The sequence below is a fragment of the Eschrichtius robustus genome, chromosome 5, assembly GCF_028021215.1.
Source record: "Eschrichtius robustus isolate mEscRob2 chromosome 5, mEscRob2.pri, whole genome shotgun sequence".
Classification (NCBI taxonomy): domain Eukaryota; kingdom Metazoa; phylum Chordata; class Mammalia; order Artiodactyla; family Eschrichtiidae; genus Eschrichtius; species Eschrichtius robustus.
This window is the reverse complement of record NC_090828.1, coordinates 11,471,128-11,488,900: the sequence shown is the minus strand read 5'-3', so window position 1 is coordinate 11,488,900 and position 17,773 is coordinate 11,471,128. Positions and strand designations below refer to the sequence as shown.

At 33.3% G+C, this 17,773-nt stretch overlaps 1 protein-coding gene across 5 annotated transcripts in view; it reads left to right on the top strand.

Moving 5' to 3' along the window:
* Positions 1 to 16,118, top strand: part of AGFG1 (ArfGAP with FG repeats 1) — a 67,603-nt gene extending 51,485 nt beyond the window's left edge. Inside the window, exons 6-14 of one of the 5 annotated variants that reach the window (XM_068544301.1) lie at positions 351 to 470; positions 1,132 to 1,203; positions 2,539 to 2,748; positions 3,847 to 4,027; positions 6,485 to 6,564; positions 6,780 to 6,872; positions 13,547 to 13,705; positions 14,586 to 14,671; positions 15,432 to 16,118. In XM_068544301.1, the coding sequence (XP_068400402.1) occupies positions 351 to 470; positions 1,132 to 1,203; positions 2,539 to 2,748; positions 3,847 to 4,027; positions 6,485 to 6,564; positions 6,780 to 6,872; positions 13,547 to 13,705; positions 14,586 to 14,671; positions 15,432 to 15,491 (1,061 nt within the window). In that variant the 3' untranslated portion in view covers positions 15,492 to 16,118. Of the gene's footprint in view, positions 1 to 350; positions 471 to 1,131; positions 1,204 to 2,538; positions 2,749 to 3,846; positions 4,028 to 6,484; positions 6,565 to 6,779; positions 6,873 to 13,546; positions 13,706 to 14,579; positions 14,672 to 15,431 lie in introns of all 5 variants that reach the window. The other 4 variants (XM_068544300.1, XM_068544303.1, XM_068544302.1 and 1 more) reach the window with 4 other exon arrangements.
* The last annotated feature ends 1,655 nt before the right edge of the window (positions 16,119 to 17,773 follow it).

Sequence of the window (17,773 nt, the reverse complement as noted above, 5' to 3'; positions counted from 1 at the left end):
CCCTGCATCTCTATCTGCTTTACTGTAACTAAATATTTAGTGCTCTTAATTCAGAGTTTCCTTTAATAGAGGCACTTTACAGTACTATTCCTGAGGTCACTCAAAGGCTATTGTGTACAAATTTATCATTGTACAAAGCGTTTTTGGAAATTCCTGGATACCCTTTGATAAATTGCTTGAAGTTGGGTGAAATAAACACTGGTAGAATTTAAAATCTGATTTCTAAATGAATTTTCTTTAAAGTAAGTGTGAGACATAGAAACTTTCATAAAATTCTTAAATTCATTTATCATATTTTTCATTTATAATTTTCATATTCATTAACATATATTGTTCCTTACCATTTACAGCTCAGAATTCTGCAAATGCAGATTTTGCAAACTTTGATGCATTTGGACAGTCTAGTGGTTCGAGTAATTTTGGAGGTTTCCCCACAGCAAGCCACTCTTCTTTTCAGCCCCAATCTACAGGTAGAGCTCTCCAGCATTATGCTTAAATGTTTACTTCAAAAAATAAAAAACTCTCTAGAGGTAGTTTTGGTAAATTTACTCTAAACTTAAATTCTGTGATTATCTGGTTCTAAAATAGTTCTGTCTTACAAAGCTCTGGGGAAACCTGAAATCTTTATAGTTTTCTTTGTTCGTTTTTCTGAACGCTAGTATTTTGTCTAATTCACATCTATTCTCCTTTTCCTGCACATGAATCTTCCTTAAATTTCTTAGGCACAGAGGTATTAAAGTACTAAAAGTTTTTTAGGTTCACAAAACACATTACGATTTAGGCTCTGAATAAAGGAAGCTAGTTGATTGCTTCCATAGAACTAAAAACGTTAAGTAATTTTCAGGGCGACAGGCTTCAGAAAATAAATATTATTAGTTGAGTTAGATTATTTAACAATCACTTCAATAAACTTTAAATAGTTTTCTGTGCAGGAATTGGTCTTTAAACATTGAATACTCTCCCATAAACTGTATTGTTTTCAGAAACTCATTGAACCTTTGTTTAGATCTTTTGGCTGATTATTTTTCGTTCAACTTTTAACTCTGTATTGTCTTAAAGCCTTTTCTTTCAATTTTCTTTTTTTTTTTTTTCCTTTAAATTTCATCATTTACATAATATCTGGCTGTCCAGCATTTAGAATGCTTTCATCTAGCTGCAGTTTTGGTGAATTTACTTCAGCTTTTCCTCTCCAGGCTTCCAACAGTAAGTTCTGTTGTCAAGTAGGCATCTTTTACTAATTTGTATGTTTTGTGCTATATTTTATAGGTTTTTCAATTATAGAATGTTAATCATCTTTTAACGATAATCCTTCAGAAATTCTCACTTTTACTCTCTCCACTATTGCTAAACTCAGAGAACACAGTAGTATACCATAACAGAGTTAGTTGATTTAATAATTCAGTTTTTATTAATTTGAAATAAATTTCTTCATACAGATTTTGAAAGCTCAGTATGTACTTTGTTCATCAGCTCCTTGTAACAGATCACAGTCTTTTAAATACAAACATTACTTAGTTTTAATCGAAAACAACTAGAGTTTAATTCCTGAAAGAAATATATTTGTTTTAGAATGCATAAAAAACTGATTGAGGGAAAGTGTTTGTGGTTTCTTAAAAAATAGGGTGTAACCTTTCTGTTTCTGAAATACCTGTAAGTGTGCTTTGCTCTCACTTTAATATATAAATATCTATATCTATACCTACTATCTTGATTGCTGAGACTAATGTTTAGGCATAAAGAACCAACATCGAAAGTGTAGCACCAAAAGTGTAGAATGAATATATACTGGTCTTAGTATTTTAGTAGTACCTTAGGGAGTACTCTAGAATACAGAACAGTCTTTAAAATCTTAGCAGGATAAAGTTGATGTAATATTTATATTATTTATATATTATGTGCTATAATTTTTTCCTTGAACTATATATTAGGGCATAATTTTACTGAAGACATTGTGGTGTTGTGTGTACATTAAATTATTATGTGGCATTAAGTAATAGCTCTTCAAGTAAAAATAAGTCTAAAGCTCAAAAACCACCTTTTAAGAAATTTGGATCAAAATAGTACATTGTAAACATTTTAAATCTCTACCCTGGGATTTGTTTCAACCAGGTCTCCATTGTAACTACAAAAACTTCTGTAGTGTAAGATATTTTGCATCTTGCCTACAGAGTTTGTTTAGGGAGAATTGGTAAAAGGTCATAGTATACATAGCTGAATGTTCTATGAAGTAACTGAGTTTCAAATTAGGTAGCATGGAGACACTCTCCTGTGAATTATTTTCTTCATTCCAGGGTAGACAATTACACACAGAAACTTGTTGCCCTATATGTTGCCAGGGCCTTTGAAAATCTAGTTTTGTAAATTATGAAAAGTCACGTGTAGATAATTAAAGTTGAATGCCACTTGCCAGTTTTTAATTTTAGGAATTTAGGATTGCTTCTAGAACACTTAATGTAGGAAGAAATGATCATATAATCTTTATCAAAGGATATTGGGAAAAGTCTAGCAATTTCAAGTTTTCTGTCTATTCTGTTACAGGTGGAAGTGCTGGATCAGTAAATGCTAATTTTGCTCATTTTGATAACTTCCCCAAATCCTCCAGTGCTGATTTTGGAACGTTCAGTACTTCCCAGAGTCATCAGACAGCATCAGCTGTTAGTAAAGTTTCAGCGAACAAAGCTGGTCTACAGACTACAGACAAATATGCGGCACTTGCTAATTTAGACAATATCTTCAGTGCCGGGCAAGGTATCAAGCTTTAAACAAACGAATACAAATTTGTATATTAAACAGTCCTCTAAATTTGGTTGTATTTATTAAAATCTGAGGGTGTGCTTTCCTTAGTTGTATAGCCGTTTAGTTTACACTAAATGTTCGTGACTATTTGGCACATTTTGGATCTGAAATAACTACACAATGGAAGGCCTAGAAACGAATTTGTAAACGTCTAGATTTAAAAGAAAATAATTGACAAAAATTTAATTTTGTCTTAGAAAGCTTGCTTTATTGTTCTAAGGCCACAAAGGGCCAAGAAATCCTATTAATAGAGACGACTAGAGGATTATTTGGTAGTTTCCGTGATATATTTGTTTTGAACTATGTTCTATTAATATTTTAGTATTTATTAAAAAAAAAACAAGATATTTACAGTGTGTTTTTATACCTAGTTTTGGTCTTAAGGCTAGTTTTTTTGCCTCTCAAAGTGCGTAGCGTAGTGGGGGAACAGCAGGGGGTCTCTTTTCAGACTGGGTTCTGCATCCTGATCTCTGAGCCTGATTTCTCATCCACCCTCCGAAACGAGGGCAGTAGTAATAGCATTGAACTTAAAAAGTTGTATTATATGTGTTACTGCATGGGAGGCATTTAGAACAGTGCCTGGCACATCGTTAAGTGCTCTGTGAATGTTTCCTCTTACTACTATCTCTAATTTTTTCATGAACAACCCTGGGAAAATGATATTATTAATAGACTGTTCACATAGTTCAAGCATTTTATGAGTGTATATGTTCACTTGAATGAGATGTCCCCATCTTGCAGATTTAATGTAGCACTTTGAGAATTTCTTCTTTATGTGTAATCTAGACATGTTATTGGTACTGGATCTTAGTTTTTGTTACAGAAACAGTATTTTGTCTTTATCAGAGTGGTACGTATAGCACTAATCTTGTCCAATATTTTCTGGATTATTTATTGGATAAGACTCTAGAATCATGTCCATTTATTTGCTAAGCTCCAGATCGGTTTTAAATTTACATGTGTTTCATGGCAAATGTGGTTGTTAAGTTGAAAGCGTAAGTTAAGCGTAAGTTAAAATTTTTGATGTAATATGTTTTTGTTTGTTCACAGGTGGTGATCAGGGTAGTGGGTTTGGGACCACAGGTAAAGCTCCTGTTGGTTCTGTGGTTTCAGTTCCCAGTCAGTCAAGTGCATCTTCAGACAAGTATGCAGCCCTGGCAGAACTGGACAGCGTTTTCAGCTCCGCGGCCACCTCCAGTAACGCATATTCTTCCACAAGTAATGCTAGCAGGTAGCTTGTCTTAGTCTGTGTACCTGCTTTGTGTTTTATCTTTTAAACTTTTTTTCAACTCTGAATAATAATGCTGTTAAGTAATGATCATTTGGGGCTTAAAGATTCCTGAATATTTTTGTAAGTTTGAGGAAACTGTGTTTAAATTTTCTAATTAAAATATAATCCTTGAGTAAGTGCCATAGTTTTATTTTTTTATTTAATCGAAGGCTTTGTTACTTTTCCCCTTGAACACTAAAATGTAATTCAGAGTATATACACATCTTGAAATGGATGGTCATGTACACACTTAATTGTACTCAGCAGAGAGAGTCCATTTACAAAATTATTTGCTTTTAATGTACAGTTCTCAGTCATGAAGATTAAACACTGAAAGTAGCATGTTATAGCCTTAGTTGTAAATAAGCAGTTTTAGAAATGTTTGCACCAGAACCCAAGACCAATTCTGTATCTCTTTTGTCATACTGGTATTTACAAATAGACATATCTGTTACTGTGTTCAGATAGATCTGGTGTAAGAAATTCTTGGCAGCAGAAAGTCTACTGCATTGTAACAGTGTTCAGTCTTTAAAAACTCTTCTAGTTTTGACTTCTTCATCTTTGGGTCAAGGAAGCAGACCTAGAAGTACAGGTGACTTACCTGTACAGTGTCTTACCCATCTCTTAGTTTTCCATTCCTGCAGATTGTCTCTTCTTTTTTTGTTATCGAGTAGCTTTTTATTTCCCTTTAGCACCTTTTGCAGAGAGAAATGGTAGGATTGTAACATTAACTAGTTTGGCTCACTCTCCAGTAACAAATTTTCCTGTATGGCAGATGGGAAAAATTGAATCCAAAGAATAAAATTTAGAGTATTTATATATTTTTTGCTTTATTAATGTTGTCTACATTACACATATATAATAGTGGACTATAGCAAGGTGGTCGTAAAGTCTGGAAACATAGACAGGTATATGTAATGAAATGGTTTATTGGTACTACATTATAATCATAAGTGGTCCCCAGAGTGTAACCCATGGAATGTTTGAAGTACCTGAGACCCATTCAAAAGGTCTGTGAGGTTAAAACCTAAATTCATAATAATTCTGAGGGGTTATTTGTGTTTTCAGTAATTGACATTTGTATTGATGGTGCAAAAACTATGACAGGTAAAACGTGCTGGTGCCTTAGCATTGATTTACAGCTTTGGCACCAAGCCGTACAGTCATCTAATAGTCATTATATTCCTTACCACCACACATTCAGTTTTACTTAGGAATATTTTTGATGCAGTTTTTATTATGAATATGCTTTATGAAGCAGTAAGGGAATTTAAGTCTTGACCCTTAAATATGTCTTCTTAATTTTCTGTGTGTTGAAGTAAGGTATGCATCAGGTAGTTCTGCTATATACTGAAGTATAAAGCTGTCTTGAGTAAAAAATCAGTTTGTGTGGTTGTTTGAGTTGTGGAATGAACCAGCCACTTGTTTTATGGAACACCATTTTTCCTTGAAAGTATGATTGATAGACAAACCATGGTTATTCAGATTTGGATATTTGGTAGACATTTTCTCAAAAATGAAATTTTAAGTCTGTCACTTTAAGGAAAATAACTACTTAAAGTGCATACTCTCAAGCAAATAGTAGAGTTTTGGAAAATTTAGGGACCACCGTGGGCTTAAAATTAAGCTTCCCATTACTTTTCTGATGAGATGGATGGTGATATTAATGATTGTAATTTTTTATTTTGCATAGGGATATATGTTGACATTTTGAAGGTTGGCATCAAGTATTTTCCAAATGATATAAAGTTAGTAAAAGATTCATTTAAAGTGTAAGATAGACGATAGACTAGTGGATGTTACTTTACATAGAAGTCCATTGATATGGTTTCAACTTCCATATTGCAACTAACCTTTAGGAAACTATCCCTGGTGTTTTTTGTATGATGTCAAGGAAAATATCCACAGTTATCTGGAAAAGGTGTTAAAATCCTCCTGTTTTGTTCAACTATGTTACCATGTGAGGCCAGTTTTTCTTCATATGCATCAACCTAAACAACATATCACAACAGGTTGATCTTATATTAAGCCAGCCATTAAAGAGATTTGTAAAAGTATCAAACAGTGTTACTCTTCTCATTAGGTTCCTTTTGTTTTAGAAAATATATTTACTTATAAAAATGCTACTTAGGTTAGCATGTAATGGCTTTATTGTTATTTTTAAATGAATAAAATTATTTAAATTTGTGTTAATTGATGTACAATATATATTGGTAAATATAGCAACTTAAAGTTCTTTGGGGTTCTCACTAATTTTTTAGAATGTGAATGAGTTCTGAGACTTAAAGTTTGAGAACTGACGTGATACATGATATGTTCAATATTATTTGTTTCCATATTTTATGGCAACCTTGTAGATAGATTACCATTGCTTTTTTTTCCCCTCAAAACATGAACTCTTTCAATACTTGTTTTCAGTAATGTTTTTGGAACAGTGCCAGTGGGTGCTTCTGCACAGACACAGCCTGCTTCTTCAAGTGTGCCTGCTCCATTTGGAGGTACGTGTTTCTGGTATATATATACTGGTTTTTATAAAGAACCCTAATACATATTGTATCGCATTTTCTTAGGGATACCAGAAGACAATCAAAGCACCAGTTTATTATCAGAAAGCTCTAGTTTTTTCTATCTTCATAAATATATGAACAAATACTTTAAATAATTGAATACAAATGCATTAGGATTTTATAGTGTATTTTATAATTTTTTAAAGCTACACCTTCCACAAATCCATTTGTTGCTGCTGCTGGTCCTTCTGTGGCATCTTCTACAAATCCATTTCAGACCAGTGCCAGAGGAGCAACAGGTAAGAAATAAATATAAATTATAGAACAGTAAGCTTTGGAAAAGGTATATACTGCAAAGACATCATGTGAAGAACATCAGAAAATAAGGTTCCTTTCTTACTGAAGTGACTGTAAAGTGGATTAATTTTGTCCGTAAAGACATATAGTACCTGAAAGTTTATAGAATCCTTGAATTTAATATTTGAAAATGGACCAGAGAAGTTATCTAGCACCCACCACTCAAAGCTTTCATTTTTCAGGTGCGGAAGCCCAAGCATGGAGATGAGAGTTAAAGCCTTAAAGCCCACAGCCAATATATGACAGAGATGGTACTTGAACATTGTAATTCTGGCTTATTTGTTGGTCTGGTTTCACAATTATTGGTTATAACTCAATCTGAATAGAAAAAATGTGTAAGTTTTTTTGCTTTTTTCCTTTTCATGGGATTGCAAGGAATGGATGGGCATTATTACATGAGATCTTAATAATGAGGTCTTTTTCTAGTACATATTTCTTTTAGGTGTTCACATTTTTTTAGGTTGTGGGAAACTGGTTTAATTTGTGGTAAAAGATTTGAATATTTTCTCTTCTGATAATTTTTTTAAAATCCTCTTTATCGCTCCCCCCTTTTTTCTTTTTGGTTCACAGTGTAAGCCAGCTACGTATTTCTTGTATTGTACCTCTCTGATTTTTGTCTTATTACCCTGAACACCAGAGTTATTTGCCAGTACCTTGGAATATTAACAGGTGCATGTGGTATGGCCCAATACCCATTAAACTGAATTCGTCAGTTTTGTTTTTAGATTTAGATAATTTTAGAACTAAAGCCTTGAACTTCAGTTATAGCCTTTGTTGATGTGGTATTTTGAGAGATTAAGGTGTTTGTAACATCACAATAAATTTGCACCATTAAGAATTGGTAATTACTAGCATATCTTTTTGTCATTGGCAAGGTTGAGAATATGTGATATTGGGAGTTTGAACCATAACTTTCCTTTTCATATAAATGTATTCAGTCATAATCTGTTGATATCTCACATAATAGATGTTTAATAACTATTTGAATTTTGCACATAATTTGATTTTTAAAAATGGTTTATTTTAATTCAAATATACATAATCAGCGATTGTTTCAAATTTCTGTTGTGTTTTGGACAAAATATTTATACATCACTTGTGATCTATGTAATATTTCTGTTTCTAAGCATATTATTTTGACTTCGTGGAATGAATTTATAAAATGTCTCATGACACAGGGTTTTCTACATTTTCTCATTTAGTCCTCTTAACTCTCATCTAATAAATGTTTTAATCACTCTTTGACAGCTGAGGTAACTGAGGCTCAGAAAAGTTAAGTGCGTATGTTTTGGGTACAGCCAGATTTGTGTTCAAATCCTGATTTAGATTTACTTGCTAGGTAATCCTAAAAATGCTTTCTGTATATTATTTTTTTAATGAATGGAGGAAAAGTGATAGGAAGATATATTATCTGCAAGATACTGTTGAGATGTTTATAGCTGTTATAACCCCGTTTGACAACTGAAGGATGGAAACTCAAGTTATACCTTGACCAAGGTTATGTTGATGTAACTCCTCAGAACCTTATTGTTGTCCTTTTCTGTAAAATGTGAACACTATTCTCTGGCAGGGATGTTTTGAGAATTAGGTGATGTAAATCACCATGCATGGTCTTTGCATTATTGTGTATACTTGGTAAATCATTCCTATTATTTTCCTTTCATGACTGTACCTCCAGACTGGTTCTGTTATTAGAGCTAAGGCCGCCCCCCCCACCCTAATTATTTGGAGTATGAAAGTCCTTTAAAGTTAAGGTTCTACATGGGATGTGAAATAATATAAAGTGTACAAAGTATGTTCAGATGATATAAAGTAATTTTAATATTAGCCTAAGCAAAATTTATTGAAAGGTAAATCTGCTGTGTCCACAAATTTTTATTTCAAGGTAAAAAATTTTTTCCCCTTATAAACCATTTTGATTTATCACATTGATCATCCTTACTAGGTTATTATTGAATTGACTAAGTCAAAGTAAATGTTAACTATATAACATGTTTCTGTTGAAGCTGAAATATAAACAACACTTTGACAAATACACTGTGCTTAGGTATTTCCAGTGTTTTTATACCATCAAAATTAATATTAGTTCTTTAGGAAATATTTTGTGTTGTTCTCAAATATATTAGTATTGTTAAATTCCATTTGAGGTAGCTTTTGAAAGAGGGTATTGATAATAGTTCAATGTGAACTATTTAAAAAGTTTTACTGATGTATTTCATTCTTAAAATGCACATTTTAATAATAACTTTTTTCCTGCATTTACAAAGCTTTTGGGCTTTCTTTTACCATGTTATATAGAAACCTTCAGTAAACTAGCCATTGTGGCCTAAGACCTTTTTTATTTTAGGATTCTATAATATTTAGCATTCTTTTTCCAGAGCACTTGAGCCCTTAAATCTAATTAATAAAGTTAATATAATTTTCAGTTATTAGGAAATTCTCGTATAACTCTTAAATCTTTCCTTTGTCCCTGAATGAGTACCTTTATTTTCTAACATTCATTTAATGAAAAAATGATTTTAGAAGATTTCCCACCCCCCACAAGGAGATAAACTTGTAGAAGTGTAGAGCTGAAAGAATCATGGTAGCATTTAGCCAGGTGTCTTTATTACTTAGGTGGAAACCAATTTGATGGATTTGCCTTAAGGGTCCACAATTAATCAATGACTAATCTAGTATTAGTACCCAGAGTGCTTCTAAACCAGCACTGTTTCCAGTGGTTCTGCTCATTCCACTCATAGGAAAGTAAATGAAACGTATATCCACACAAAAACCTGTATACAAATGCTCACAGCAGCATCATTCCTAATAGCCAAAAAGTGGAAGCAACCCAGGTGTCCATCCACTGATGGATGAATAAACCAAATGTGGTATAGCCGTACAGTGGAATTTGTTTGATAATAAAAAGTAACGACGTGTACTGATACATGGTACAACATAGATGAACCTAGAAAACATTAGGCTAAATAAAGGAAGTTAGTCACAGAGTGACATATAATGTATGATTCCATTTATAATCTGTCCAGAATGGGCAAATCTATGAAAGTAGGTGGGGCAAAATGGAGAGCTGATAGGTATGGAATTTCTTTTAGTGAGGGGGGTATGAAATGTTCTAAAATTAGATTGTGATGATGGTTGTACACCTGGTGAATATGTTAAAAAAAAAACCACTGAATTCTACCCTTTAAGTGGACAAATTGTATGATACGTGAATTATATATCAAAAAGCTTGTTAAAACAAGTCTAAAATATTTTTATAGCAGCCCAGGACTAGGCATCATTGTTGCAGATTGAGGTACAGAAATTAATACTGGTTAACAATCACTGTTGACTAAAAGTCAGTCTTTGCCAAAGCCTATTTTGTAGAACATGTGTCCTGAGATGGTGTTATCAGTGCTTCGTGGAAAGGGATTCTATGCCCAAATATATATGGGAAATGCTGAGTTAAACAAAATTTAACCAGTATTATTAATGCAGGATTTCTCAGAGCTTATAAAGTGCTCTAGGAAAGGAGATAAACATAAAGTGACCAAACTTGTTTCAGAACCCTTCCCCCTCAATCAACCCTTTTGTTGAATTTAGAACACACTGTAAACATCTTTTTAAGTTAGCAAGAAAAAAATAACACTCCTTGGATATTTACGCTGTAGCACTTTTAATCACAGCAGCTTTGTAAAGTAGATACGTATTATACTATCCCTGTCCCTCCACCCCCTGTTTGCAAATGAGGAAACTGAGGCTTAAAGAAGTTGTGGTATCCTGTAATTAGAATACTACAGAACCAAGACAGAACCACTCTAATCTCTCAGTCGCTTTGTTTCCCCAAATTTAGTTGGTGTTGAGTATGTTAATTTAAAATGCATGGCCATATATTTTAGAAACAGCCCCACTCCAGATGGTTAAAACAGCGGTTCTGGTACTTAACAACCTAAATTTGTTTTCTGTTAATTACATTTGTTTATATGTAACCTGTCTGACCTCAGTCATGCCAGGTAAGATCTGCACAAGATGTATTTTTCTTTTCTCTCTCTTTTTAGCCATCATATTTTAAACTGAAAGTGCTGCTCGCCTTTCTAATGAACTACATTGAATAATTTTCCCTACGTAATATTTAATTAGTTCACTTGAGTTATCGTTAGGCTTTTCTAGTTAATGTATGGAGTCATAAATAAAACAATCAAACATTATTCAAGTGCTTTCTCCAAGATTTGAGTTTTTATTTTATTTTATTTTTTTAGATTAGACTTTTTAGATGCTAAAGGTAGATGCTAGATCATTTTAGATGATCCTATGAATAGCATTTTTGGGTGTAAGTGGTGAGGCCTAGAAAGTCTTTTTATGGATATTATTGTATCTTCACATGAAAAAAATGTTATTTGTCTAAAAGATGGATTTCGTAAATGTTTCTTCATTTGATATTTGTTTTTCTGGTATTATTCTAATCTCCCCTTTATTTCAAACAGTGTAAATACCACTGTCATGAATATAGTTGAAATAAAAAGACTCTGTTGGATGTGTCTTTATTATGTATTCTGATGCTACCTACTTTGTAACAGTATATTCTAATTTTAGAACATTTTAATGAAACAAATTTACTTTTATTTTGCCAGTAGTTATTCATAAGTTAATTGACATTGGTCTCTTTATGGCTTTCCATAAGGCCTTTCTGGAGCAATGCATTCTCAAGTGTTTCCTCACGCTCATTTTGGTAGGTGGCCACAACTAATATCTAGATTTGTGTGGCAATTTGTCTACCTGCTTGTGGAAGCTTCTGCTGGTGTTCTGGATCCCTGCATGTGGAATTAAGTTTTTTCCATGTTTTAAAATGGAGTGGTCATGGATGTGTGGCATTGGGAATACATTATATTTAAAGTTACATGAAAATCTTCTGTGGCGTTTTAATACTGAAAAGCATATTGCTTACCTCCGTGGTCACATTAGAATGTTAATAGCTTTCTCAATTATTTTTCTTAAGTTTGAATTCATAGTACTTTGAGTGACACACCTTTTCGATGTACCAAACCATTTTACCACATTATTCCATGGAGTTTGGTTTTGCTTAACTGTATCCAACTTTTGCTTTATACTGCTTTCTTAAAAGTGATTTGTCAAAGTTATGTCAGTGCATTGTTGTTTGTCTGTTCTGAAACCCTCCTGTTTCCCTTGCAGTGTGCTTATTATTCTTTAATTCACTTGCTTCCCAGTGGCTTAGTTCCCCTTTTTTCTTACCAGTAATAAAAAGTAATATTTAAAATTGGAAAATCTGATTAGGTCCATTGCGGAGAATTGCACTGTTGTAAAAATTAGGATTATGAGAATTACTTTGGGCAACATCCGTAACATGATTTTTAGTTTTTTTTTTTTAATAAAAGATAATTCTGTGTAGCACTTTTAGTATTAATTTCTTGTGCCTTAAATCAGCAATCAAGTTGGTAATTTTTTCTTAAAATTAGGAAATTCAGTGAATTATGTTTTTTGATAGCATCATGCTGAAAATATTTCACTATGTAATTACTAGTGTTCTGTATTAAAAGCACCATTATCGGCTCTTATTTCACTGAGGCCTTTCCTACAACATATAGTTGGAAGGTTCTATTTTGAATCTTCACTAGCAAAAAGTAATAATACTGTTCTGCTACTATGTGTGTTTATATAAATAATATGATAATGTAATAATGTGAATTAGTTCATAAGTAATTCGTAAATGGGGGGAGTGATGGCAGCATACCATGTATATATATAGCTGTAGTTCACACACGAATTTCCCCAACTTGTGAATGAATGCTTTATTCCATCAAGTTATGGTGGCTGGACATGGCAAGCCATGGAGAAGTTATTGGACACAGTGTCATTCACCTTACATTCTTTGTCTCTTGTAAGAATGCTTATTTCACTTTCTGTTCAATTTTTATGTACTCTGCCCCAGTTTCTGTAACTCATCAGTCCTAACCTAACCTTCCTTATACCCCTTATCCAAAGCAGTGTTCATTTACTTTCCAAAAAAAGGAATGGGAGTCCATATGTTTTCAGTTTAATTGTGTTAGTGTTTTTATTAGGACCGCCCCCGCCCCACCCCTTTTTTTGCCTTGGGTTAGAAAGCTGCATCGGTTTTGAGTGGCCTGCCTGTGACCCCATTTCTCCTGTCAGTTTTATTTATAGTGAACTGTTTTGCAGAGGTTTTAAATGTTTTTCCAGGAACACAGATATTACCTTATAGCAGACAATTCACTGGATACAGTTAAATGACTATTTTACTGCATATAGCAAAACAAAACTTAAAAGTGTATATACTAGTATACATGTGAATTGCATGATGATGGACTTTAAAAGTAGACTGCTGTTTAGACTCAAACTATATAATTACTCTGAGAAGTTTTCTTGTGATTTCAAATGATAGCTTTATTAGTTTCATTCTGGTCATTGGTTTCAGGAGAACAGATATAGATTATGTTAAACTGGAGCTAAAACTTACTATTAAGTTTGTTGGGAGTTTTGGAATTTAAAATACATCGTGCTGTTTTTAAGGTAAATGATGTCTGTTTCATAATGTTGAGTATGAGTATACGAAAACCTATCCTTCGTTTGTAAGTGATCAGCCTTCCTTTTCTCCTGCCAGCGGCGACCTTTGGCACCGCATCCATGAGCATGCCTGCGGGGTTCGGGACTCCTGCTCCCTACAGTCTTCCCACCAGCTTCAGCGGCAGCTTCCAGCAGCCGGCCTTCCCAGCCCAAGCAGCTTTCCCTCAACAGACAGCTTTTTCTCAGCAGCCCAATGGTAAGATCTAACATTTGGCTAGCTGTAGGTCCACTGCAGGTATCCTTTATGTATCATAATGTGAATGTTTGGACAAAAAGACTTATCTGGAGAATGCTGTAGCATTATCTGCTGAATGTTTACTACGCAAATATAGAAGCCGTTGGTGATTTGGGCCACAGAAGATTGAGTGATTTAGTAAGTTTTTGTGACCAGGTTATAGGTTTAGGAGAAATCAGGAACTAAAGAGTACCTCTTCTTTCTCAGAATCTCCAGTGTCTTTCTTATATCTTCTGTGTTCTAATATGCCTCTTGCTTTTAAAAGGACACTTTATAGAGCTAGAGTGTTTTTGTTTGTTTTGCATTGGAAGAACTGTTTTTGTTCCATTTTGTGTACGTTTTTTGTTGTTGTTGTTTTGGGGTTTTTTTTGTGACATAAACTCATTTTCTAAATAGGTAACTGTTGTGGTTGGAGTTTGTTACTTGTTTTCAGGGAGATTCACTAGAGACCAGTTTTTGTTTTTAGGGGTTTTTTTGTTTGGTTTTTTTTTTGTGGGGGGGAGCCCATTTCACTCATTTGCTAAAGTTTGAAATCCCTGGATCACAGCCCCTCTCAAATAGTCACAAGCTTATCTCTTGATTAAATCCTTTGCCAGCAATTCACGTAGCTGAGACAAACTGGAATTAACCATTTCTGGAGAGTCAGTGTAAGCTCTTTAAGACATGCCAGTGGAAGTTTAACTGCCATTTGAAAGAGCATGAGACTCAACAGTTTAACATTGACTTTTTTATTATTGTTACTCTGGTAGGAATTTTTCTGAAACTCATTATGAAGCTTTATAAGCATCAGATTGTCTCAAAGGTATGGTTATAATTGGTGGGTTTTTTTAACAAGGTGCAGGTTTTGCAGCATTTGGACAAACAAAGCCAGTGGTAACCCCTTTTGGTCAAGTTGCAGCTGCTGGAGTATCTAGTAATCCTTTTATGGTAAGTGAGATGCAATTCAATTTTAAGCACTTTATAAGTTGTTGCATTGTTTTCAAATTGGGAAAAGCAGGATGTGATTCCGCCTAGATGCTCTTTGGTATTCTGCACGATTATACAAATCGAGGCAGCCATTGTGCACGATCTCTTTTTGATTTAAGAAAACACATTAAAGGGGGGAAGTGGCGGGCTGGGGGCGTGGTGTGATGAATTGGTTGGGAGATTGGGATTGACATATACACACTAATATGTATAAAATGGATAACTAATAAGAACCTGCTGTATTAAAAAAATAAAATTCAAAAAAAAAAACCCAGAAAACACATTAATCAGTTGCAAATCAAAATACTGACAGTAAATAAGCTATTTTAGACATGAAACTTGTCTGCTTTCTTGTCAAAATAATGCTTTATGAGAGGCTGTAGATTTAGTGAACAATGTGAAAAAGGAATCCTGGAGCCAGGTTTGGTTTCAATCATAAATGCATTTTTTTAGGGCCAGGTTCCTTCTTAGAATCTATTATGAGAATTATATGAAATAATAGATATAAGAGGCACAACACAGTACCTGATTACCTATCGCTTTATTAAAGTATATTGCTAATAACAATAATGAATAAATATGATTGCCAATAATTATGAAACAATTCCTAATCTAAATACTATTTAATTAAATCTAGTTTAATTAAATAACATTAAATATTTTCATATTTTCTCCACACATTCTTATTTGTTTATTTATTTTGTCTCTTGTTTTCCTTTAGACTGGTGCACCGACAGGACAATTTCCAACAGGAAGCTCATCAACCAATCCTTTCTTATAGCCTTACATAGACACTTTACTGGAACGAACTTTTACATGGTCACATATTACATCTCTCCGCCTCTTGCACTGTTGTCTTGTTTCACTGATCTTAGCTTTAAACACAAGAGAAGTCTTTAAAAAGCCTGCATTGTGTATTAAACACCAGGAAATATGTGCAAAACAGAGGGCTCCAGTAACAACTTTTAACCTGTGAATTGGCAAAAAAAGTAGCGGTATCATGTATATTAAAAATTGGCTAATATTAAGTTATTGCAGATACCACATTCATTATGCTGCAGTACTGTACATATTTTTCTTAGAAATTAGCTATTTGTGCATATCAGTATTTGTAACTTTAACACATTGTTATGTGAGAAATGTTACTGGGGAAATGGATCAGCCACTTTTAAGGTGCTGTCATATATCTTGGAATGAATGACCTAAAATCACTTTAACCATTGCTTCTGGAAAGTTAGAGTCAAAATTGGAAGGTTTTATTCATTCTTGAATTTTTCCTTTCTAAAGAGCTCTTCTATTTATACATGCCTAAATTCTTTAAAAATGTAGAGGGATACCTGTCTGCATAATAAAGCTGATCATGTTTTGCTACAGTTTGCAGGTGAAAAAAAATAAATACTAGAAAATATGCTATTGTTTTTGTGTTCTTGCTGCAATGCCTTTACCAAAGTGGCCTTAAATATCAGTAGTGAATTGAGAACATCTTGAATTCTTAAATTAGAATTTCAGAAGACTTCTAGTGACTAACTTTTATGTCTAAAAGAGAAAATTTTATAAAAAGGCCATGTAGAAAATTTATTAAAACTGCTATGTTCAGGAATATGTCAGTGGTAAAGCATTTAAGTGTAGCTTGTTAGATTCACCGTAATCCTTCTGATTTCTTTGCAACTTCTTAATTTTGTGAAAATTTGTATATATGAAGAATTTGCATGTATGTGTATTTACAAAATTTTTAAAGTATCTTGAATTCTCAGACTGCAAAAGGCTTATTTTAACTATTGATTTTTTTTTTTTTTTTAATACTGTCTTTGAATGTATTGGAAGCAGACATGCATTAACTGTGACATGATTGCACCTCAGTTTTTTTTTCTTTGTTTGGACAAACTGATATTAATAGGACATTTGTTTATGTTCATTTCTAGGGGGAAAGAAACTGGAACCCAGTGTTACCTTAAAGTTATAGAATACTTTGTTTTAAAAAGGCAACAATACTAATGTTTAGTTATAGCTTTATGTTAATATTCAAATGAACTTGTTTAAATATTTATATAATGCCTCATTCATCCAGTGATAATCTGGCAATCTCATCAAAACAGAACACAACTGAGAAACTTGTAATACTTTTTTTAAAAAATGCCTTTGAGCAGCCCATTATAAGTCACAATGTCTATACATTAGAGCTCATGCATTTGTCTTTATGTGAAGTTTTGATTAATAGATTTCCCAGACCAAAAGAGCATATATTGTCAAAGACCAGTTAGTGTAGGGACAGCCAGCCCAGCTTAGAGGGCATCAGTATATTACATCTTTTTCTGATAATTGTCTATTACTGTGACTCTGTGTCATCAAGAAAAGGTGAGATTACGTATATAAATATGTGATACATGTTTGAAAAACTTTCTTGTAATGATTTAAATTGTTTTTAAAGCTTGGTATTAAAAGAGGTGAACATCAGTTTCCTCAAACATTATTTATTCATGTTGAATACCTTTCCGAATGGTGACTACAGGAGTTGTTTTCATACTATATTAAAATCTGTGTAGAGTTCCCGACTTCTTGAAACATTGCTGTCCAGTGCATATCTAGCTGAATGTATGGTTATCTGAACTATTTTGATAAGCAAGAAAGTTGGGAAATCGCTGCCCCTTTTCTGAGCAGTATGCCTCTTAGAATTAAATGAATGCTGCAAAGGTCTGGGTGTGTGTTGGTGTATACTTGAAATGTCTGCATTTTTTGGGGGTGTCCTTCCAGACCCCTTCTCATGGAGGGAATTCTTAAGAAATGTCTTTGAATTCCTATGTTTTAGATTGTATTGGGTCCCAATCAACTCATGTACAAAGTTATGCTATAAAATTGTAGGCCATTATTCAATTAACCTACCAGGCTTTCCATCTAAGAAACAAGTTAATTAAACAGTTGTTAATAAAATAATTTTAAAGACTATTTTTTTCTGGGTAAATCTTGAGGTTTGTAATTAAGTGGGAACTCTTGTTGACTTTAAATGAAAACTTGTGAAATTGAAATGCTTAGTGTAAGAAGTGATCCAGATTTGATGTGGATTAA